At 40.8% G+C, this 25,000-nt stretch overlaps 1 protein-coding gene across 1 annotated transcript in view; it reads right to left on the bottom strand.

The window, feature by feature from the left end:
* Positions 1-25,000, bottom strand: part of LOC147019483 (potassium voltage-gated channel subfamily KQT member 4-like) — a 311,546-nt gene that overhangs the window by 34,514 nt on the left and 252,032 nt on the right. The window contains exons 13-14 of the mRNA XM_085894007.1: positions 11,209-11,486; positions 6,453-6,558 (exon numbers count right to left, since the gene is read on the bottom strand). Of these exons, the coding sequence (XP_085750133.1) occupies positions 6,453-6,558; positions 11,209-11,486 (384 nt within the window). The remainder of the gene's footprint in view (positions 1-6,452; positions 6,559-11,208; positions 11,487-25,000) is intronic.

Below are 25,000 nucleotides of genomic sequence, written 5' to 3'. Positions count from 1 at the left end.
GTCTTATGCTTTTACATATATTGATAATAATAACATTGAAAGGTGTAAAAAGAAGGTGAAGGGAATAAAGAAAAATATAATCAAGGAAACAATAAATGTTAAACATTATTACAACTGTTTAACCTTAAATAAGGAAGAGTACAGAAAAATGAATACAGTAAGAAGTTATAAACATCAATTTTATACAGAAGAGATAAATAAGAAAGCATTAGGAGCTTTTGATGATAAAAGATATATTTTAGAGAATGGAATCAATAGTCTCCCTTATGGTTATAAGTATAAGTGTTAAGATATTGCGTTGGGAATTTTAACAGGCTACCGCCGTCTTTTTACTGATTTATAAATGATAGAACCAAGCAATAACCAAACCAAAGAGTGGAGATGTAATCAGCCTTGGTATTTAAATGGGAAACATAAAGAATGTGAGAAATATCAAATAAGTCTTATTGAAGAAATAACCAGGGTAAAAGTAGATAAAACAAATAAGGCCTTAGTTATTTTATAACTTGGTTTACGCAGTTCTTCAGCTAAAATGTAGGGTCGGTAGGTCGAAATATAAATATAAATATAATTTCAATTTTTAGAAATTGTATATGTTTATGTTTTTTTTCGGATGTTCCATGGAAAAGACAAAGGTAGGTGGGGGGGGGGGAATAAATATAAATCCCAGACCAGGAAGATCTAAGAAAACATTGAAGATGGAAGACCATTCAAATGCAGGATGCCCATGTTCACTGTATCATCTGATGTGAAAAACAATAAAGAAGGATTAAAACATGTTTTTACAATATAGTCTGGCATGTTTTTCTTATAGAACGCTGTTGGATCATCAAACAAATGGAAACAATGCTGTAAGTCGTAGATGTGTGCATGCACACTTGTGCATAGTGCTGGATATGATTAAAAAAAGGTGTCTACGAGGAGTCAACACGCTCAAAACGGTTAATCAGAGCCACAACCAGCTTTTACTTTTCAGCGGGCATCTGATCATACCGTCTCCCCATCCCCATGAGCACATCAAACGCTGATTTCTGGTCCGTTGAAGGCTGAATATCAGCATCTCGCTGGGAAACTTTGATGTACTTGGCACTAAAATCTTTCAATACGAACAGCAGTATACAACTTTCGATGGAAACAAAATCGGCACGATCAAGAGTAGCCTGCGAATCATCCCTGCTGCTGCTGCACTGAATTGATGCAATCGTTCGGCCAGAATATTCGTCTAGATGTTGCGTGATTAAATCACCAATACAGTCACTCGAATTTATACCGCTGACATACTTCTTAACAAAAACTTTCGCCCCAGAAACGACAGTCAATCTGAACCACACTGGCCACTGCTCAGACGCCATGACCAAAGACGACTGCGCCGCTCGACTGCGCAGTTTGGATAAAGGGGACTCGGCATTTTGGTGCGCGCACGAAATTATATTTTGAAAAGAAATGCCGACGTTTACATTTCGGGTTTTGAAACTTTTGCACCTTCGGCGGAAAATGTATACAGTAAATATAAAAGGCTAAAAATGTGTTATATTTATATTTCATTTCGGGAAATATACCGTCGGCAGATCCGTAAACCAAGTTATAAAATAACTAAGGCCAAAGCGGATAAATTTAATTACAAATAAGTTGGAGGATGTAAAGAGAAAAAATATCCTTGAATGGACTGAAAACTTTGATGGTTATCAATTGAACAATGGAAAAACAATTTACTACAATCTCAAAATGATATGTGGTTCAGGAGGTGGTCAAATAAGATCATTAAGAGAAGTTTATCATTTCATTTCTGCTCAACAAAGACACTTATACCAAGAACCAAGTTCCAAGTTATTCTTTGTGAATATACTCAATGGAAATGAATGTTATAAGAAAATGAAGTTATTCCCTGAAGTAGAACACGGGAAAATATTCATTGGTTCGCTCTTTGAGTAGAATGAAATTATAAAAGGACTGTGATTATGTTGGGGGGAAGAAGTGCTTTAATCAGAAAGTCTCAATCTTTCATCGTTTCAATTTTCCATTTGCTTGTATGGGAGGGAAGGGGATAGGTGGGGAGAAAATCAATCTCCTATTTTGAGCTTTTGGGGCTTGGGTCAGAAAGTTTTTCCCTTTCTCCACATTCATTTGACTGGGCATCCCAGAAACCCCATTTATCATCTACTGCTGCATATCATATAGGATCCCTTTTGACTTTAAAACCGATCTTCACCATGCACGCAGCAGTTAATGAAATAAAATGAATTTGTTCAAATAATGACTTTATTCACAAAAGAGTTGCTGCTTAATGTAGTATTGTAGACCAACCCTGTAGATATTGCAAAATTTAATAGCCCATGAAATAAACATTGCAGATATTCCACCATGTTGCCTGCTCGTCTGTGAATACATCACGTGGTACATTGGTTCGGGGTCCACGCAAACGTGATAACTTTTTTTTAAACATCCGTTTTTCACAAGATTTGCTTTGATTCCCTGAAGAGCACCTTGTGAAATCTCCAAAAATATAGACACAGATATGGCAGATGCTCTGAATAGGCAGTCACTCTGGGGGACAGGACACGATGCCATGCAGTGAATGCAATAAATCATTTAGTTCAATGAAGCTGGTTAATTTTGGCACATTCTTAAATCTTTTTTTTCATTCAATATCATTCTCCAAACAGGAACAAAAGATAAGTTTAATGCTTTGGAACTTTCACATTTTCTTGTGAATGTATGGAGGAGGCAGGAACATAGTCTTGCTTGCTTAAAGTAAATAGGTATATTGGCTTATTTATTTCAATAATCAGATTTCACTAGATTTCGACACTTGTTTAGTCCGGAAGCAGTGTGACCACTCCTCGTTTTCATAAATGCCAAGGTGAACCAATGAAAAAAGCAAAGAATTCACAAGGTTTCGGAAAAGCGATGATAATAGCAAACCAATACGCCAAGAAAACCTGTAGAAAACCAAGATGCCAAGGTGAACAAGGAATAGCCAAGATCTTGTGGAAAAAAAGCCAAGGAGTGGTCACACTGTCCAGACGATATCAGATCCTCAAAACCAAAATAATATTTCGATGATATACTTTATTCAGTCTGTTAGAGTAGATCGTGGAAAATCACATCATACAATGTATTAAATCGCTCCAAGCTCCTAATTTGAAAACTATAGCACTTACAAAAGTGGTGTATACAGTGATTTGTAGCTATTATGAAGAGGCATTCGATAATATGAGTGAGGAAAGTGGAAAAAAAAAACATTTTCATAAAGAAATCGTTGCGGCCTGTTCCAAGTCAAGGCATGGTTGAGCAGGCCAAAAAACATGGCGGCTTCAGACACCAGCGAATTTACCAAGGACACGCCTCAAGAACCCAAAGAGTGAGGAGGCCGAGGATGCGCCTAATAAAGGATATAATTAAATAAGGCCATTAATTATGTTCAAAAGGGGTGTTTTAATTAACCCAAACACCCAATCTTCACTCATGCACTTCCTTGGAATTTTCTTCGTATGCATGCAAAGTTTCAGGCTGATAGGTTTCATGGTTTTGGAGTTATGGAGGACACACACACAGCCATTCATTCATATTTGTTTGCATCTATTTTTCTAATGACTCACTGAAATAAATGTTTTGTACATTTTCGGTGGGTTAGAAAGCTGAAATTTGGCCAACTAATGCAACTCAAAGCCAACAACTCAGAGAAATCTGGATCATGCCTGAGTCTATTTCAAATTTTGCTTTCATGCAGAGAATACAGTGTAGTATTATAATAATTCTCACACGTCATGTTGAAACATAATTTGGTTGTAACAGTCCCAACTCCCTAAAAGCTCCACTACACACCCTGAGCACATGCTGCAGTTTTAAGCTAGTTTGGTTCAGCGGTGAAGTTTTAAGCGAACACCTCGAATGATCATAATTATTTCTGATGTCTATGGTTTTCATGCAGAGAATTGACGTGTAGTAGGAATTTTAATACCATCTCCCACCTGGAACTGCGTTAAATGATACACATTTCCATGGATAATTTGCATCACCATTTAAGCCAAAACAAACGAGGCTCTGATTATGTTTTTTTAACCACCTAAAATCTTCACAGGTGCACTCTGAGTACAACCACCAAGTTTCAATTTATACTGTCTAGCGGTTTAGGAATGCATACAACAGAGACAGACAAACAGAGAGAGGTGGCTAGCTTTGTATAAACTATAGAGGATGATGACTACGACGACGACGATAGGTTGTCTTTTAAATAGGTACTCATTATATATTTTTTGAATACAACAAGCATACACAACTTTCCAGTTGAAACTTAAGTTTGGTAATGTTTGAAGTTTTGTTTGGTACTCAACATGTCCACCTTCTCTTGCAAATAATATTCGTTTATTCTTTTTAATTCAGAGTGCACCATGGCAGGGTACCTGAGTTTGGAGGAAAGGCTTAAAACAGCGGTCTGGCTACAAGTTTACGAAAATGTTTATTATGTGGTTTTTGCAATCAGTGGTTGTAAAGACAGAATATCAATGTTACTTTCAGAGGTGCCCTTCAACAAACAAAACCATTGCAGGCATTCACAAAAAGTTTGAACAAAAGGGGACACTGACAACACCGAAACTGGGAAAGTAGCGAAGAGTTCAAACAAAGGACAACATTGAACAAGTGAATGATTGATATGAACAGTCCAAGCAAGAGTGTGCATCAAGCATTCTTGGAATTGATTCTCTCAAACCATATACAGGAGGGCCTTGCCGTTCACGGGGGTTAAGTTCTTGAAAATCCCCGTGAACCGCAAATCCACAATGAACAAAGGTAACGGGGTAATGGGGAAAATAGGGTTCGGGACTTCAACTTTGAAAGCTGTCACAGCTTTTTGCCAAACTGTACACGTAATTAACACGTTTGTGCATTGTTTTAGTGCTATTTATTTTCATGAATAAAAGAGTTATTAAGAACATAAAATAAAGTTAATTTTCTTGAGTTATTAAGACCATAAAACTTATCTTTAATAATTACCAGCAAGTTGCCCATGCCTGCACGGGATTCTAAACGGGGAAGGGATAAAGGAGGTAAAAATACAATCTTCTGTCATCGAGCCGGCAATCTGGGAGCAACAATTCACATTTATTGCCACATCTGATGCAATTTAAATGCTCTAATGGCTTCGAGCTGCTCCATTTTAAACCGTTTGTTCAATACACATCTTTTTTAATGCTGAGGGTCCATAATAAAAAAATTGTATTGGTGTCAAACAATTGTCAACAAGTCAACAAGTCAGTGATCAATTGCAAATTAATAGTTGAATGATGATAAACTTAAACCAGTAATGCGATAGCGATGTTGATAATGGTGACGATAAAGACGAGTTGATGGAGATGATTATGTTGGAGGGATTTAGGGGGATATAGTATTGACGTCCATGATAATTAGGTGAATAAATGTTAAAAAAAATAGTTCACCGACTGGCGATTATTCAAGCACATTGACTGCAATCCGCAAACCTTGCCTCAATAAATTCATCGCAGTAGAGAGAATCCATGAAGGGGAAACCCACAAACGCCAAAGCCATCCCGTATCACATTCTTAAGAAATACCTCAAGCTTAATGATTAATATGTTCAAGTGCTGTACGAGCTGAGAGCAAAGATTACCAAGCAAGAACTGATTTTTGTCATCTTATGCAGGCGAGGTTACGGGTTTTCAGATCAGGTCGACTTCCACATGTCCAGCAGAGTACACAAGCATCACTCCATTATTTGGGGATTGGAGAAGGTGAAACTGATTCACCAACACGTTCATGACTCACCAAAGGTGAATGTGTGGTGTTCTTTTGACACCTTTCATCATCGGTTCATTTTTCTTTGAAGGAAACATTGTCACTGCTGAAAATTGCCTAAACATGTTGGAAATGTTTCTGGTGTCTCAACTACACCAAAAACGTAAGTTGGGTTTAATGTTCCTGCAACAAGATGGAGCACCTCCACATTTCTCACGAGCTGTTCATGAATTAATTGATTCAACATTCCACAACAAATGGATCGGCCGTGGTGATCCCATTGCTTGGCCTCCAAGATCCCCGAACATAATCCCATGTGATTTTTTTGTGTTTTTTTTTTTTAAATCAAGGACAGAGTTTATGCCACATGCCCACAGTCATTGGATGAGCTACAAGATTGCATCACTCATGCTGATCAGGGCATATCCCATGTCAGCTGAGCAGAGGTTGTGAAATATTTTGTTCAACATCTCCAGATGTGAATGAATTGAAAGAGAAGGTGGACAAGTTGAGCACGACACAAAACTACAAACATTGCTCCAACTGTTCCATGTTCAACTTAGAAATAAAATGGAGTATCTAAACGGGATATATATATATATATATATATATATATATATATATATATATATATATATATATATATATATATATATATATATATATATATATATATATATATATATATATCAACTTACCGAATGGCACGCACTGCTATTTTCATAGCAGGTGTTAGCTCTTCAACAGTGAGGTCACAGCTGCATCTTTTCTCTTCAAACACATCATCACCTCCCAATACCGAATCTAAACCAAGACCAAGGACACAATGACTTAGAGAGGACACTTTAACATCCTCGGTATTCATAAATTCAAATTATGATTTGGCAGCCATGACATCTGAACATATGACAGACCCCCCCCCCCCAAAAAAAAAAATACTGTGTAATTATACTGTACTGCATACAGTAATATATATATATATATATATATATATATATATATATATATATATATATATATATATATATATATATATTGTTGTGGTTGTGGAAATTCGCAAACCACCATTCAGGTCCTGGAGGTGAGATATCTCTGTAAGTACATGTGTAGTTAGCCCAAACCCGTTGTATAGAGGGAATTTATGTGATCCATCCGGGCTGTGACGCTTTGAGTTAGCCATTTTTTCTGTTCTGTCTTTTATTTCAAACAAACAGCATCTCAACAACCACGCCATCCCCACCACAGCACCAACCACACTACAACCACGCCACCTCCACCATCTACGCTACCACATCTTCGCCACTCGCCATTCAGCAGGCCCTGTGCGGTTACGATCTCCGGGCACAAACAGAAACCAACGGCTATGCTCGGGGTTTTCCTGCCTGTTTTTCCCGTCGAGGTTCTCCGCGCTCGGTGTGGAGGAGGGGCGATGCAGGGGTCAAAGGTGAGAAAGGGTGGGGGCCTCTTTTTGGGGGAATAATTCCCTGGCTCCACGCCAAGACTGACTCCCCCCGGCCCCCTCACGGCGCAGGGTGGAGGGAAAGCGAGAGGTCACGCCCCCCTTCGAGAGGCTTCTCCAAGAAGCTCGAAGGGAGGTGGGGCCGAAAACGGGGCGGAGTGAAGGGCGGAGCCCCGCGCTACAAAAGGCGAACAGGACGGACCTTGAGGGTTGTTGGGTTGGTTGATCAAGAGTGGTTGTTGGGTTGGTTGGTCGAGAGTTGGAGTGAGTGGTTAGTCGAGGGTTGGTCTTCATGGTCGTCTTCTGGCTCGAGTCGCGAGCTTGTGGTTCCTGCCTTGCTTCGTTGACCCGTGCGCGAGAGCGGAAAATAGCGCCGAACGAACCCCGTCCGTTTCCCCAAAACCCCGTCCGTACACTCGAGCGGACCACACGAGTGACACGCGGCACGAGCTCGCGGAGCACGCCGGAGGGGCTCGGAGTTGCGGTCGCAAAAGGAGGACTCGACGGGATCAGGGAAGTCGCGACTTCCATTTCTTTTGGGGTTTGGTGTAAACGTGTGTGTGTGGCGCCAGTCTGGTGAAGTAAAACTGTTAAGTGTTGCCATGTGCTTGCGTAGTCGGTCGTAGCTCTGCATTGTTGTTGTTGTTTTTCGTATTACATTTGCTTATTGTGCATAATTGTTAAAATTGCTTTATGTGCATTCTGTTTGGCTGTATATGTGAGCTCTCCGTGTGCCGCGGAATAAATGTGCATTATGTTGATCTGTTTTCCTGTTTCGCTTCGTCTTTTCTTTAATTGAATCTCCATCTTGCTTCACGTAACGGGTTCGTCATGGGCTTAATACGCCCGATAATTAATCGGAACCGTCGAGGCCGACGATAACACCGCTTGGTTATCCCGATAGTACGGAACGGATCGCTTAAGCGGCCCGTGTCCGGAGTCGACCTGCGGCGAGGTGCGATCGCCCGGTCTACCATCCGCATGGGTACTTAGGTAGGTCGAGTTTGGAGAACAACCCTATCCCACGCGGGTGGCCGATTGGCATGATCATGGTGAGGCCGAAAGGCCCACCCGTGACTAGCTCCTGGCGTTAGTCCGAGAAGGTCACGACAGAATTGTCCGTCCGGTGGGCGACGTGCCGCGATTCGAGTCACGTGGCCGTTCGCACGCCGGCGAGCGCGAATTCGCAACAATATATATATATATATATATATATATATATATATATATATATATATATATATATATATATATATATATATACACATATATTATAATTATCTGCAGTATTATATATGTATATATTTTATTTAAGTATATATTATATATAAGTATATATGTATATATCATATAAGTACATATCATCATTATATATAATCATATATCATCATCATCATCATCATATACAAGTATATATTATATATTATATAAGTGAGTACCAGTATACTGGGCCCGGTGTATGCCCCGGTTAGAATAGGTGTACCATATCCCTGTGTCGTAAGAGGCGACCAGGGTTGCGTCAGGAAGGGCATCCGGCGTAAAACCTGTGCCAAATCATTATGCGGATCATAATGGATGATCCACTGTGGCGACCCCTAACGGGAGCAGCCGAAAGAAGAAGAAGAAGATATGCAGTATTATATATAAATAATAATTAAATGTAATTATTTTATATTTTCAATTAGGTTTAGTTTTTTTTTGTTTTTAAACAGACCTATTTTTCTTTTTTTAAACAGAAAGCTCAATTACAGACAGAAAGAAAATTAATAATCATCAATGAGCTTCTCAGTCGTATTAATTAATGACTCATAAATGTTCGTGGTGATGAGAATTATTTCTCAAGCTCGTAAATTTCATCTGAAATCGAAAAAGGTCTTGTCCTGGTTTTCATTATTTTCATGTTTTTAGGCCTTAGGCAGCTACTCCTGTTTACCTCCACCACCGAAGGTGGATGGAGGTTATGTTTTCACCCGTCTGTTTTCTGTTTGTTTGTCTGTGTGCAGGATATCTCTAAAAGTTGTGGACGGGTTCGGACGAAACTTGGTGTGCAGGTTAGATGTGTAACAAGGCCGAATTGATTCGATTTTGGTGAAGATCCAAATCCAGATCCGGATCTGATAATGTTTAAAGCGATTCTTCACCATTGCGTAAGAGGGCTAAATGATCTATAACACGATATCTCAAAAAAGTTGTTGATGGATTCCAACAAAAACAAGGTGGATGAGTTGGTTGTGTGACAAGGAAAAAATACATTCGATTTTCGTTCAGGTCCGAATCCAGATCCGGCTTATCAGTGGGATACAAAATTTAAACTGTTCAGCCTGTTGGAGGTATGCGCTCTACCAAGTGGCATTATAGTTTTCGTTATTTTTGTACTACTCTGAAAGAAGTAAAATAGAAAAGATAACATCTTAACATAAACCGGTCGTTTAAAGTCAGATCCGATTTTTATGCGAATCCAACAATTCATGGCAAGCACACAACCAGATGAGAAGCCTGGTGGTGGCTTAATAGTTAAGGTGGCTGGCTTATTATGTTAATGTCCTGAGTTTAACCCTTTAAGAGTTTAAGCTGATGATCTTAATATCCTGAGTTTAACCCTTTCAGGAACAAGGGACACATGTGTCCCTAAATTTTAAAGTTGTGTCCCTCCAATATTTTTCCTGCAAATTTAGATTATTTTATGTTTGTACATTGGCAAACATTGCAGCGAACACTGGGTTAATTGCAGCAATGGCTTTTGTCATTTCCATAAAAAAAGTTTTTGTTGTTGATTCGAAAAACTTGTATATTTTTTCATCATGCATGCTCTTGAATTTTAATTCATATTCGTGATTGTTATAGTCAAACTGATAATATAATTTGACTTTTATCTGAAAATTGCTTTCAACATGCTTGTGTTCCTCAAAAGGTTAAACCCCTGGTCATGGTGTAATGTATTCAAGTCCCTGTGATGATTATGAAATACCTAGAACCGCAATGTGAGATCAACATCTCCACATGCCTCTACTATGTGGAAGATGCCAATGATGTTGAGACCATTATATCAACTCTTTAATTTTACAGGAGAAATAAATATAAATAAAACGACACGAGTTTAGTCAATGAGGCGCCATCGCACATCCCCACGCTTCCCGCCTAAAGCCCACCTGAAAGACCCTAACCCCAACAAACCTAAAGCAAAATATTCCACCAGGAATGATCCAATATTAAATTTTGAGCCAATTCCACCCCCTCCCCCTGTTTTGACCCCTGTTACCCGAAGTCCCCATCCCTTGTTGCATGAACTGGAGTTCAAATTCAAAAAAAAAGTTGCATATTTCATGCATCCCCAAATGTTGATTGCACAAACAAACTTTCATTTAAAAATGTTGGAAGATGTGCCCGGAATTGCATTTTTTGGCGTTTGACCTTTTGACCCCATCCCAGTGGGTAGGACCAAAAATGATACTGCTCTAGAAACTTCTTGGCATGTGGTAATGACAATTACCTAGTTTGGTGAATTTCTGCACAACTGCTTAGGATAAGTCAGCATGACAGACGGACGGATCGACAGACAATTATAATACCTCCCCCCAACTGCTTATTTTCAAAAAGCGTGGGGATAATAATTATCAATGACTTTCTCATTCGTATTAATTAATGACTCGTAGATGTTAGTGGTGATGACAGTTATTTCTCAAACTCATAAATTTAATCTGAAATAAAAAAAAATTGTCAAACATGGCATGGGAAAATAATTAATGCAAAAGTACAATTCATCAAAAAAAGTATTCAATCAGAAAATGTCTCCAGTTACGTAAAGGGTTTAATATAAGAAGGAAAACAAAATGGAATTAAAATCTGAAATTAACAGCCTAATAACAGGAGTTTATCAAACAACTCTTTGCACTGAGGCTATTCTTGGCATGGGAGTGCTTATTTCATCTTTTATCACTAACACCAGCGTGGTTCTCTTGCTGACATTTACTCATGCCAAAGAACCAATGGTTCACCTTCAGAGAACTGTCGGGAGCTGGAACTGCGTAGGCGCAGTGATGGACGAAAGCGAGTTCGATCGTTGAAACTCCAACTTTTCTGCACACGCGACGGGCTGGTACTCAGAGGGTTATCCACACTAGGTGAGCGATGCAAAGATGGTCGGTTCAAAGTAGATATGGGGGGAGTCGGTTGGACTGGAGGGCTTGAAGCGGTGCACGCATGAGCTTTGCCTCTGGCACTGGATCTTCTGGGACTTGAGATGCGAACTCGATCTCGGAGGCTGAGCTTCTGACTGTTGAAAGAGATCGGTGAAACGAGATGAGGATGAAAGGCAATAAGCAGAGCGAATAACAATTAAAATGTGGAAGGTTTGGTTTGCAAGCATGAGATTACCCTTCCCGGACACAAGAAAGCAATAAAACGTTGTGGTGCTTCAAGAAGTGGTTAACTTATGTTTCACATATCCATGAGCCACAACAAAAAGTTTTTTTGGGGGGAATTTCGATGATTTTCATTTGTATAACTCGAAGGAGGCCTAACATTAGCACCATTAGGTGTGAAAGCAAAATGGCTACATGGTATTCCATCGTTGCATATCAAATACTCATGCGGCGCGTGCAAATGCATGCAGACAGGATGAAAGCAAAGGTGCAAGATCAACTAACGGCAACAAAACAAAACAGGAGCCATGTGAGCCAAGCGACAAAGCGACAAGAATCGGAGCGGTTCATAAATGAAAGATTGGTCCTTCATTTATATTTTTCCTTTTTGCTCAAGTTGTTTTCGAGTTTAAATCATTTTTTGAGTGATTTTGAATCCTTCCATCATGATACACTATTTTCAGTGATTTATAATTATATTTATGCATTTGACGACTATATGCATGACTATACACCACCATATAGTGTGGTGTTCATTACCAATACGTATACAGTAGCACAAGTTTGATCATAAAGTAGACGTACAGTTAATATTTTACAGTTCAGTAATTTCAATATTATAATGTTGGAATTGTTACGGGATGGTAAGGAAGTTGGATGGAAGGGGGTGGAGGGGGAGCGTTATGTTCTGATGTGCTCGATCAGATCATTCTTTACGGCCATTAGATCAGAAAAGAATAAATATATTTTTGGACCTATCCATACAAGCATGGGTAAGCCGGGGGGGGGGGTCGGGGGGGGGCAAAGATATTTTAATCTGACCCTGAAGACAGCTAAAGCAAAGGCAAAGGACAGACACAATGGCTAATGGATAAACAAGAACAAAATCAAAGAAACAACATTGCCAGCAAAAATGGGTAAGGACTAAAATGTGTGTGTGTGTTTTGTGGGAGTGGGTGGGAGGCAAAAGTTCCATCATAGTTCTGAATTATATTTGATAAATGCTCTCTAACAAGTTACATCTTATCTTTTTAAATCAAAGGCTACGGTTGCAAGCATTGAACAAGTCTAGAGACGGCGATGGTTCACAAACAATATACACGGTTAGTCTTTTTAATTTTTTTACACTTGAGGGGATGCCACGGGCAAACTGGCGGGAATCAGGAAAAATGTAAATGATGAAAGTTGTAGTACTCGAAGAGCACAACTTGCATTCCAACTTTCATTCGAAACAGTTGAAAACCCTAGGAGCTCGATGCCAAATTTATTGATTTTTTGACATTTTCTAAGTTCATGACCTTGTGACCTTGGGACGAACATGAAAAATCGAGCTCTGTGGGGCTATGCAGGTACCATTGGGCTAACCAAATACCGAATAGAAACCCCTGCCAGATTCGACAAACCCCTCGGAGATGTAACTTGAAATCGGCTACCCCCTAAAAACACATGTATTTTGGGCGTGGCTCCGCCCATCATGGGCACAGCAGGCCCATTCTCAGGAAAACACAACTGGATCATGATATAAACCTACCACCCAAATTTTATCAGGATCGGATCAAAACCCACGGAGCTATGCTTGGGACAGACAGACAGACACCCATAGTGAATATAGTGGTCACTTACTGACTTGTGAACCAATAAGAGGTACACATTATAAGGGTTGTAATATGATCCAGTGATTATATAAGTGAATTAAAGTGTTTTCCACCCATGTCTTTCATGTGGGTCATTATGGAACTGCATGGACAAGATGCTGGATTTTCCCGACCATCTTGGCCAATGGACAGCAGGAGCCCTGTGGGAATTAGCCAGACATGTGTGGTGTGTTTGCTCGGCTGTCCTGTATGTTTGTTGAGTATTGGAGAGACATGAGGCCCCAAAGAGGCAGAGAACCATGACGAACCATCCTGGAAATGTTAAAACCTCAAAAAATGCGACACAAAACGTGCCCCCTTGTCCGCTTTTTGCAATCAGCCACTGAGACAAATTGGCTCTGTCATCTCTTAACAACCACCATCCAAGGTGAACTGCTGACTTGAAAATCTGCTGTAGCACAGGAGCAATTTAAATCGGTCAGAGACAATGCCTGTCACCCGAGAGCAAGATCCGAGCTGCACACGAACCTCCTGCAATCTGGTTGAACTGATAAATGTGTGCACTTTTCACCACTGCTTCACCCTGCAAAAAGGTAGGGCATGTCTTATGGATGACTATTGCCACCACATAATTTTAACAGTACTCTTGGTGAAACACAAGCAAGCACGTTGATGGTCATCACCCCTCGGCTTTGAAAGGCCGGAGTTTGTGCCGATCATGCTCGTTATAATGGCATGATCCCCGATGTATGCCTGGTGTTGGCTTAATGGTTAGGGTGGTGGGCTTAGGATCCCACTCAGCTGTTGAATGAATACCAGGTGGGGTTGACTCAGCCTGTCATCCTTTCGAGGTCGGCAAAATGAGTGCCAGCTTGCTGGTATACTGTGTCGGAGTGACGACCTGTCCAGGATTGTGCCCAATAGCCAAGGAGACTGCTTAGGCAGCACCAACGCTCTGCACAGAGTATGGTCCCAATGGATGGATGGATGGATGGATGGATCGCCGATGTGCTCCAGGTGTTCTTTCACCCTCACCGAGATCGATATTTTCCTGAATCCCATAAAGGGAATAATGCAGGGATTTGATTAGTCAGTTCAGGGAGCATGCGCTGGAGCAGCGTGTCGCTGCGTCCACTTTCGGGCCTCTGTCTGGCCATCCCCCAGGTAGATGCCTGGCCCACCCTCATCTTCTTGAGATGTCGATCAACCTGCTGCAACCACGGAGAACGTGGTCGCATTGGCCTCCTCCACTCTTGAGGCTCCCTTGCTGAGAGAATCTGGTGAGCAGGATCAACAGGTGAGAATCTGGTGAGTCAGGAAAACAATCCACATGTCCATACAGCCGCAGCTGACACTCACGGACTATGCAGGTAACAAATCTCATTTCAGTCTTTCCCAGCAACCTCTTTCTGGACACAAAGTCTGACCAGAGATAGCCAAGGATTCTTCGAAGAGATCTGGTACCAAAGGAGTTAAGACTCCATCTCAGATCGCTGGTCAGAGTCGAATTCTCATCTGTAAAGCAAGACTCTAAGCACCAAGGACTTAAAGACTCGGACTTGCATAGGTACTGACAGTGCCACACCCCAACATCCAGTGAATCCATGACTCCGCAGGCCCAACCCAGACATCTGTTGACCTCTGGCTCACAACATGCGGAGACATGAATATAACTGACAGGGTAAGTGAATATCTCCGTGACCTCAACATCCTCACCACAAACAGGTACAGACAAGATAGCAGCATGGAAGATGTCATTGAAAGCCTGGATCTTCGTTTTGATCCAGGATACACTAAATCCCAGCGACTACGACTTCTCATTCAGTGCCTCGAGGGCTCCCAAAAGGATGTCCAGCATCTCTGCAACGATGACTGAATCATCGACGAAATTAAGGTCAGAGATCTTGACTTTCCCAAATGATGCACTGCAACTTGATCTCTCTGACATCCTCCCCAGAATCCAGTCCAGACACGCACTGAAAAGTGTGGGGGCCAGTACACACCCCTGACAAACTCTCATTTGAGTCTCTCTCAGTAACGGCTCATTGGACACAAAGTCCAACCAACAATAGCCAATAATTCTCTGAAGAGACCTGGCACCAAAGGAATTAAGTCTCCGTCTCAGATTCCTGGTCTCACATCTGTAGAGCAAGACTGGAAGTACCAAGGACCTGAAGACTCGGAGTTTCGTCCCCCCGCACAGGTACCGGCAGCGCCACGCCCCATGATCCAGTGAATCCATGACTCCCCAGACGTCCAAGGCATTAAACCCAGATGATAATTTGATTAAAGTCAAATGGAAAAACTAAAATGCCAAGTAGGAAAGGTTCCTTTTGTGTGCTTTGAATGCTACCTGAGGTTTTGAATGTTCAAAGCGTTTAATCTGCACAGCGAATGAATGTTCGAATCTCAGGCTGAAGGGAATTGTATGATCTACTGGGGAAAGGTACAAAAGTAGTGCAACTGAATGAATCGGCTAACCAGCCGTGCCGGGGCTGCTCGTAAATGTATTTGTGTCGTAAAATTGATAACTTCTTCGCTTGGCTTCTTATAACTGCTCAGGGAAAGGTAAATTGTTTGACTTTTTTTCCTTTCTGGTGAAAAGTCCGTTGGACCTTGGGAAATACCGTGACAACCGAGGTCAACTGGACGATTGTGATGGAGCATGTTGAAGGATGAAAATAATGAATTGTGGGATAAGGTAGATTGTTGGATAAGAATGATGGAAACGCAACAGCATTCGATGTGCATGCCTTGTACATGAAATCACACAGCAAGGAAAGCACAACAGAAAGAAATTGTAGCTTTTCCCATTCTTACGGATACAACTATGGACTGAAAAAAAAAAGTTTTTCGATACAAGAGAGTAAAAATGGAAACAAACTGACAGTGGGACCCACAACATTTGGGGAGAGAGAGAGAGAGAGAGAGAGAGAGAGAGAGAGAGAGAGAGAGAGAGAGAGAGAGAGAGAGAGAGAGAGAGAGAGAGAGAGAGAGAGAGAGAGAGAGAGAGAGAGAGAGAGAGAGAGAGAGAGAGAGAGAGAGAGAGAGAGAGAGAGAGAGAGAGAGAGAGAGAGACAGGAGGGGAGAGAGAGAGAGACAGGAGGGGAGAGAGAGAGAGAGAGAGAGAGAGAGAGAGAGAGAGAGAGAGAGAGAGAGAGAGAGAGAGAGAGAGAGAGAGAGAGAGAGAGAGAGAGAGAGAGAGAGAGAGAAAGAGAGAGAGAGAGAGAGAGACAGGAGGGGAGAGAGAGAGAGACAGGAGGGAAGAGAGAGAGAGACAGGAGGGGAGAGAGAGAGAGAGAGAGAGAGAGAGAGAGAGAGAGAGAGAGAGAGAGAGAGAGAGAGAGAGAGAGAGAGAGAGAGAGAGAGAGAGAGAGAGAGAGAGAGAGAGAGAGAGAGAGAGAGAGAGAGAGAGAGAGAGAGAGAGAGACAGGAGGGAAGAGAGAGAGACAGGAGGGGAGAGAGAGAGAGAGAGAGAGAGAGAGAGAGAGAGAGAGAGAGAGAGAGAGAGAGAGAGAGAGAGAGAGAGAGAGAGAGAGAGAGAGAGAGAGAGAGAGAGAGAGAGAGAGAGAGAGAGAGAGAGATAGAGACAGACAGACAGACAGACAGACAGACAGACAGAGAGACAGAGAGAGAGGCAGATAGACAGACACAGAGAGACACAGCAACTTGCAAGAGGGTTATAAAAGGAAGGGTTAATGGATGTAGAGAGGATCAAGGGCTGGGGATGATGGATGTCAAGTGATGGTGCCATAGAGTATAGACCACCTGCTTGAAGCCAAGGAGGGAAGAATGGGATTAAACAGCCTCAAGAGGATGGTTCCACAATTGAGGTAAATGAAGAACAAAAGAGTTGAGGTGGGGAGTGAGCCTTGGAGGGGGTTATTGATCATCATGGTCTGAAGATATCTGGAAGGAACATATCCTGTTGAATTGCAGATGTATCCGGTATCCATTTACCACATTAATAACTCTACTTATGGGCATTGATTGCTCTTATAATTTTGTTGATGTTTGATAAGCTTGATGTGCCTGGACCACGTGTTTCCAATCAACACTTCCGTCTTTTGCAAGACATATTTTTCGAAAGTGGGTCAAAACAATTTGCAACAGCAGCAAAACACTTTGTCTATTCATTTTAAGCTTTCACAACTGAAGGACGTCGAAGAGTTTCATCGGTTTCTCATTTTCACTGACAGAATGACATACAGAGGTGACGCCCAATTTGGTCTTTTGAGAACACCATTTCGGAAGCTGGAGCAGAGCTGTTGAAACGATGACTGAAAAAGTTTCAATTCGTCAAAAAAAATCGTTGGCCAAGATGCAGGGTCAGAAAATTCTGGAAATGGACCTGTCAAGTGAGACTCGCACAAGCATCAAGATCTGAAAAGAGATCTGCCACCTGTGTTCCGATGATATTCAAAGATTTTGGCTCATTTGTAATGTCTGAATTGATAGCTGGCTCTGTAGTTTGCACATCAACATCCACATCTTCAGCAGCAGTCAAATCAACACCGGTGTCATGATCGTCAGCATTTTAATTTTGATAACTTTTTGCTTCTTCAGCTGGTTGTTCATTTTAATGAATTATTCAAATTTATTATCTCCTCCTGTGGTTCCGTTATTGGTTATGAGCAATAGAGTTTTATAAGAAGCCATTTATTTCACCTAAGTCATAAAAAAAAACCGTGAAGCAAACTGTTATAATGGTCAATCACGTCGATGTGCTTAAAGTCAGGATGAGAAGAGAGCTCATTCCTTCTCTCTCAACCCTTCAGCTTTATCACTGATCCATCTCGATCAACTTCCACCGCTGTTTTTTTTTTTTATCATTCTTGTTCTTCTTCGAATGAAACACAATTTATTGGACACGTGTCATGAAATTAAAGGGATTTAATGTTCGTTAAAAATGATTTAAAATGTTGAATTAATTCAACGTACTGTTACGAAAATGTGACTTTCTGCATTTTCATGTGACGATTCGCGTTGATCGATTGGAATTGTTGATGATGTAATTATTGTTGATATTGGACTTATCATTTAAAACATGCGCGATTATTATTGTTTTGGCCTAGATTCAATTAGTATTTGTAAAGTTAGTTAGGCAAAGATTGGAAAAATGGGAACTAAGTTGATAATTGTAATGGTATAGCCAGCACATAAAATACACCATGAAGGCCAGCAGCAGTCATCGTTGAACAAAGCTATGTCCAGGTCCTTGAGAGAGGAGTGGTGTGCCTGAAATTCTGGACTTAAAAAGGATGATAACACAGAGACAGAGACAGAGAGAGACAGAGAGAGAGGAGGTTATTCTCAAAGGCTCGACGTTGTTCAGAGACCACACCACAGCATGGCCAAATCAGACACTTTGTGTGCCATTTCTGCAAGGCTCGCTTGTTCTTGACAGGCAGTTCATTTCTGGGGGAGTTACTGTGTAAGAGCTGACAGTTTGAACGCTCCTTCGGCTGTGGCATGATGTCATACATCCAAATGGGTACACTTTGCACAGAGACATTAAACAAAGTACCGTTTCTAAAGCATCGCTACGCCATGCAGAACTTAGGTCTATTTCTGCTACTGCTTTGTCCTTTGTTTCACAATTGCCTTAATTGTAAATTAGTTGTGGTTGCCCCTACTGCTCATTGCTCTGTAAAGACAATCATAACGTACTCAATTCAATGTGCCCATATACTGTCATTGCTGTCCTGATTTCAGAGTTCAGAGAATGTGAACTCACACTTTTTGTAAACTGTTGCTTTTATGTACGTGCTTATTTTGGGATCTGTTTAAGGGATTCTGAGTGATTTGGTTAAGAAATAAGGAGTTAGTTTTCTAAAAAAAACAACATTGTGGGATACGTCCTGTTTTGCTGGTATTTAGTTAAACGACCTGTTTATGCTAACCACTCAGAGGTGTGTAATGTACTGTAGTGTATGTGTTTGCCACTAAGTTGTGTAATACTCTGTTGAACTTGCATTTCCTTGCTTTTTACCTCTGCCACCGAAGGTGAAGGAGGTTATGTTTTCACCCCTTTCTCTCTTGTGAGTCTGTTTGTGTACACGATATCTCAAAAAGTTGTGGACGGATTCGGATGAAACTTAGTGGACAGGTTGGGTATGTGACAAGGAAGAATTGATTCGATTTTTGTGAAGATCCAGATCCAGATCCAACTACTAGAATTTTAAAAGTGATTCTTCACCATTAAGAGATCGGACTAAAAACGATATATAGCACGATATCTCAAAAAAGTTGTGGACGGATTCGGATGAAACTTGGTGCACAGGTTGGGTGTGTGAGAAGGAAGAATTGATTCGATTTTGGTGAAGATCCGGATCCAGATCCGGATACGAGAGTTATTTAATTTTTAAAGTTATTCTTCACCATTGAGCGATAGGGCCAAAAACGGTATAGTACTGTATAGCTTCATATTTCAAAATTGTATTAGGCCCGATATGGTCTCGTGGATCAGGCATTATGTGGTGGAGGTATGCGCTCTACCGAGTGCCCCTCTGGTTTATATTTAGTTTGTATCATAAATCCATGTCACCACCAATTTTCCCACAACTCTCGCCCCACCCTCCCCCCATTACCTCTGCAACCCACTCCCCTTCCTCATAAAGATCTTTCTCATAAATAAATACTTGAGTTCAACAAATCCTTTTCTTTTCTATGGTTCCAAATAATTAGCATTTTAAGGACAATTAATTATTTATGATTTTTTTTTAATTGTCAACTCAAAATGAAAAAAAAAATACACCCGTTTGGGAGTGACGGTCATCTCTGCGAGAAACAAGCATGAGTTCCTGTTACTAGGGTGTAGTGTTCTCGGGTCAGGAGGGATTTTTGGCCAACTTTGAAGCACGTGACGCGAAAACGAAAGCGAATATCGAAAGTCCGGCCCGACCAAATCTAGATATTGTCCAATAGATTCATATGCCACAATCAAATTCAAGATAACTTAAGAAATATAGGAGGAGATAGATTTTGAAAATCGTCATTTTGCAACTACATGAAGAAGTTTTCGCAAAATTCAGTCACGTGACGTGTACGTATTCGAAGATATCGATATTCTTTCGAATGGATATGAAAGACAAGGTCAGCTGCTATGCAATGACACCATTCACTAACTTTACCATGCCCAGTAGAGAATATATAGCCTCCTGAAGGTAGGGCAGTTTTTGCAAACTTTGAAGTCACGTGACGCGAAAACGAAAGCGAAATTCGAAAATCTGTCCCGACCAAATTTAGATATTGTCCCATACATTCATATGCCACAATCAAATTCAAGATCGCTTGAGAAATGTAGGAGATAGATTTTGAAAATCGTCATTTTCGCATTTTTTGCCAACTTTGAAGTCACGTGACACGAAAACGAATATCAAAAATCCGGCCTGACCAAATTTAGATATTGTCCCATAGATTCATATGCCACAATCAAATTCAAGATCGCTTGAGAAATGGCAGAGATAGAATTTGAAAATAGTCATTTTCACAACTTCAAAGGCCTCGTGACCTTGACCTTGACCTTCGGTGACCTTGAAAGTCATACCATCGTGTACGTCTCATCGACCTCTATCAGGATCACTAATGACCAGATCTCCCACTTCAACTTCATTGTGAATGGACGGACGGACGGACGGACAGATCGAAGGACATCGACACCCATATTATTAGGTCATGCTCAAAGAGATGACCTAAAAATTGTGGTTTATGTTAGTACATTATGGGTGGACAAACAAACAGAGACAGACAGACCCGAATGCAATACCCTCTCCTCTGGTGAGTGAAAAAACATTTGTTGCGCCGCAGCCATGGACAAAGAATAAAGCAAACACTCCTTCCTGCAAAAGGCAGAAAACTAACTAAAGCAGTAATTACAAACTGAACGCATCACACAATGTAAAGCCCGTCCACGTCTACTTTGTATTTGAATTAAACTCGATAAAAACAACGGCTAAAAAAAAAAATTCTTCATATTCTCATAATACAGGTTTGTTGAAAATTTGATGTCAAAAGCTCAAATAGTTAAAAACTTTATGGCCTGGAAAGATAGACAATCAAACAAACAAGTGGTCATATAAGCGGTACTTGCGAAACCAATTGCTGTGACCTTGACCTTTGTACCGCAAAAAAAATAGGCCTCTAGCTTTTGATTGGTGAACCAAATCAGTGATCCAATGTTCAATCAAATTTTATTCTAATTTCAAGTCACTCGAATGAAAATTTATGATTTTATGTGAGACCTTGACCTTTTGATCTAATTATAATTAGTCGGTCTCCTCCATATTCTCATCATAAAGGTTTGTTGAAAATTTCTTGACAAAAGCTCAAATGATATAAACTTTATTCATTATTTTATGAATTTTTTTATATTAAAAAGTTATGGTTTGGACAGACAGAAAGACAGGCGGACAGACAAACAGAAGCGATTGCAAAGCCCCATTTCCTGCTGCGTGGGTGGACGGTCAAACTAGTCCCAAAGGTAAGCAAGGTAGTGGATCATTAATGATTATGGGCTTTTAAGCAGTCAAGTCACAGGCCGATCCTATATGAATGAGATTACCTGCTCGGGCCATTTAAAGTTGTACATACTTCCTCCAACAAGGAAGCTACATCTCTGAATGTGCAGTTACTTTTTCAAACATGACAATAACCGCAAGCACAAGCCAAATCAACTGATGCATTTAAATTAATAAAAGAACAAACAAAAATTTAAAAAAGAAAAAGCGTTCATTGGTTCTCTGATTTGGGGTTTCAATTTAATGGAGGTGTTGGAGAATTTGGTGAAGGATAAGTACCATAACAACATGGCTCAGCGGAAGGAACCAAGCATTGAAGAATTCCAAATGAAAGATCCTTCACTGGGAGAAAAAAAAACATTAAATGAAAATCTTGCAGCAGTTCCACGAGCCAAGGGAGATGACATCATTGAGAAGCAAGAACTCGGGTTCTTTCGTTCTCACTGAAAACATAAAACTGGGTAATATAAACTGATTCAAATGAGATAAACAAACTTTGTTAAATTTTGTTTTATTATTCCCTCAATACCAGTAATCGGTGTGAATGGGATTATTATTTTGCCTCCAAAATGTACGTTTCATGCTTCTTGCAAAGTCGGTGAAAACCGACGTCCAACATTATTCCTCGATACGGACACCGTCCGAGGTATTCCATACGAAGTCGACCACAGCGAGCTAAGTGATTTGTTTGAAAGAGCTCTGTTTGCAAAGCCACTCATATTGCATTTTTATAGTCCTATGTGGACAACTAGAGATGTTATAAGCCTTTGATCTCTTGATAAAAAGTTGTTCGTGCAGCAAACTCAGTGGTGTGACGGGTGTGCCTATTTCGTCCTCTCTCAGCAGGAATTATGGATAGAGACATTCAGTTATCATTGTGGCTTCCAAGGGGCAGGCAGGATAGCCTAGAGGTACGTGTACTCACCTCTGACCTGTTTAGCCTGGGTCCGAATCTCAACACAGCTATAAACTGTCAACCTGGTGTTTCACGGGCAGGGCGAGACATCATTGTACTGTGTCGTCCCTCAGATGGACATTAAACCGAGTGTCCCATCTATTGGCTCCAGTTGATGGATGTGAAATATCCCACGGTGTCCTTCACCAAGAGTAGGTGAGCTATCATTGGCACCCTGAACAAATTATAAATTCCTTCTCTAAATTACAAGGGGGATCTTGATCAATGACACAGGTGCGCTCTTAGCATGAATGGCAAAAGCACAACCACGTGCTGCATACGACAGAAGAAGAAGAATAAGAAGAAGCCATCATTGCACATTAGATGTTCAACCCAAGGAGCCATTCACATGTAGTGTCATTCACAGAGGTGGATGGGTGGCTTGGTGTTTCAAGTCCAGAGAACCAGGACAGGGGTGCTTATGAGAAAACTAACCAGTCTCAGGCGCTCAACAAATTATGAACTACAACGGCACTCAGTAGAGCATGTACCTCCGCCTGGCTGAACAGTTTACGTTTTGTATCCCACTGATCTGGATCCGGACCTGAACCAAAATCTAATCAGCTTGTACTTGTCAACTAACCAACTCATCCACCAAGTTTTTGAGATATTCTGCTCACAGACAAACAGACAGATAGACAGGTGAAACCATAACCTCCGTCCAGCTTCGGTGGTGGAGCTAACCAGAGTTGGTGTCAAAGCCACCCAATGCTCGCCTGTTTATACATTTATAGTTTTTAAAAGACTCGTCTTATAATTAATATTTTTTATAAAGCATTGCAGTGAAGTCTGATCCAAATAATTTTAAAGCAATATATGTATTTGTATATTGTAATCAGTAACAAGAGCGCAAGTGAGCACAATATACGCCCCAACAAGAAGGTATATACAGAATTGTGCTACTACATGGAAAACAGCATCCTGGTTGCCATGGCAACCACTTTAGATGACAAACGTATGTCGCGACACACCGTCTCCACAGTCTGTAACGATGTACCAGATATGAAACGTGAAAGTTGAAAACTTTGGGAGTTAGAGTGTGGACGGGAATGGATGGACGGACGGAAGGACGGACGGACAGACAGAAAAGACAGACAGACAGACGGACGGACGGACGGACAGACGACTGGTATCACATAATATGCCCCGATATATACATATATATATATATATATATATATATATATATATATATATATATATATATATATATATATATATGTATATATCGGGCATATAAAAAATAGTGTGGTAGATAAATACATTAGAAAGGAAAAAATAACTTGCACCAAATACTTTAACATTTTCACACTGATGCTGACGCTGACGCTCACGCTGGGGGTATCGCTATAGCTCTCTGTTCTTTGAACAGGCAAGCTAAAACTGACACATTGGTGAGGGAGATTTCAGGCAGCGCTGCCTTTTTGGTCAGTACAATTGTATTGCCTATCCCAAGTTACCCTGGGGGCATGGGCAGTCACTACATTGTGTGAAGTTGTATGACATAGACACGACATTACTAAAGTTATTGCAACACTTAGTACAGGAGGTTGATAAGTTCACTGCACAAGAGTAACTGATAATAAACCACTTGTTTGTGTTTAAACAAACCATTTATGCTTGAGGACAACAAGGTTGTCCCAAGGAGTAACCAGCTGGAGTGAAGCTATTTCTGGGAGTAATGAGAGTTCTCTCATTGAGTACAATCATTTAACTTGCCCAGAATGGTACAGGTTGTTACCAATGGGACAAAATAGTGCTCGCTTCAAAACTATGCGGTGGTACAAGGACGCAAGTACAACATCACGTTTGGAATATAACGAACGAGAACAAAAGAATAACAAACATGGCTGTCCTCCCTCTCTCACTTCGCAAATGAATGACTGTCCCCTTCACACATATGCTTTCTCCTTTCATGACCACGACAGAAAAGTTATGAAAATAAAATGACAAGCCAATTGATCCTTGATATAGTGGAGAAGAAATATTGACAACTAACGATTTCACCAGATGCGGGGACATAATGGTTCGAGCATCCACTCTGAGTCTGGGAGGTTGGCGGTTCCAATCCGTGCTGCTGACTGACTTGATGTTCAGCATTTTAAAAGGACAGAGCATGGACAAAAAAAACAACACAAGTTGGCAACTATTGTGCAGACTTTATGGGCCGAATGGCTTCCGACCTTGAAGTTATTTGAAAGCGAACTCACATTCAATTTATATATTTCAGGATATTTCCAAAGGGAATTTCGATCTTCCTTTTCTGGATGAACTCGACATCCCATTGTAATGGTAGAACTTAAGCTTAAGACCGACAGTCCCAGACATCCATCCATTGGGCTTGAAGTTGTAAAACT

This window comes from Eptatretus burgeri, chromosome 9 (assembly GCF_056783735.1).
Source record: "Eptatretus burgeri isolate ZD-2024b chromosome 9, Ebu_testis_v1, whole genome shotgun sequence".
Classification (NCBI taxonomy): Eukaryota; Metazoa; Chordata; class Myxini; order Myxiniformes; family Myxinidae; genus Eptatretus; species Eptatretus burgeri.
The sequence above is the reverse complement of the archived record's forward strand: the minus strand, read 5'-3'. Positions and strand labels throughout refer to the sequence as shown.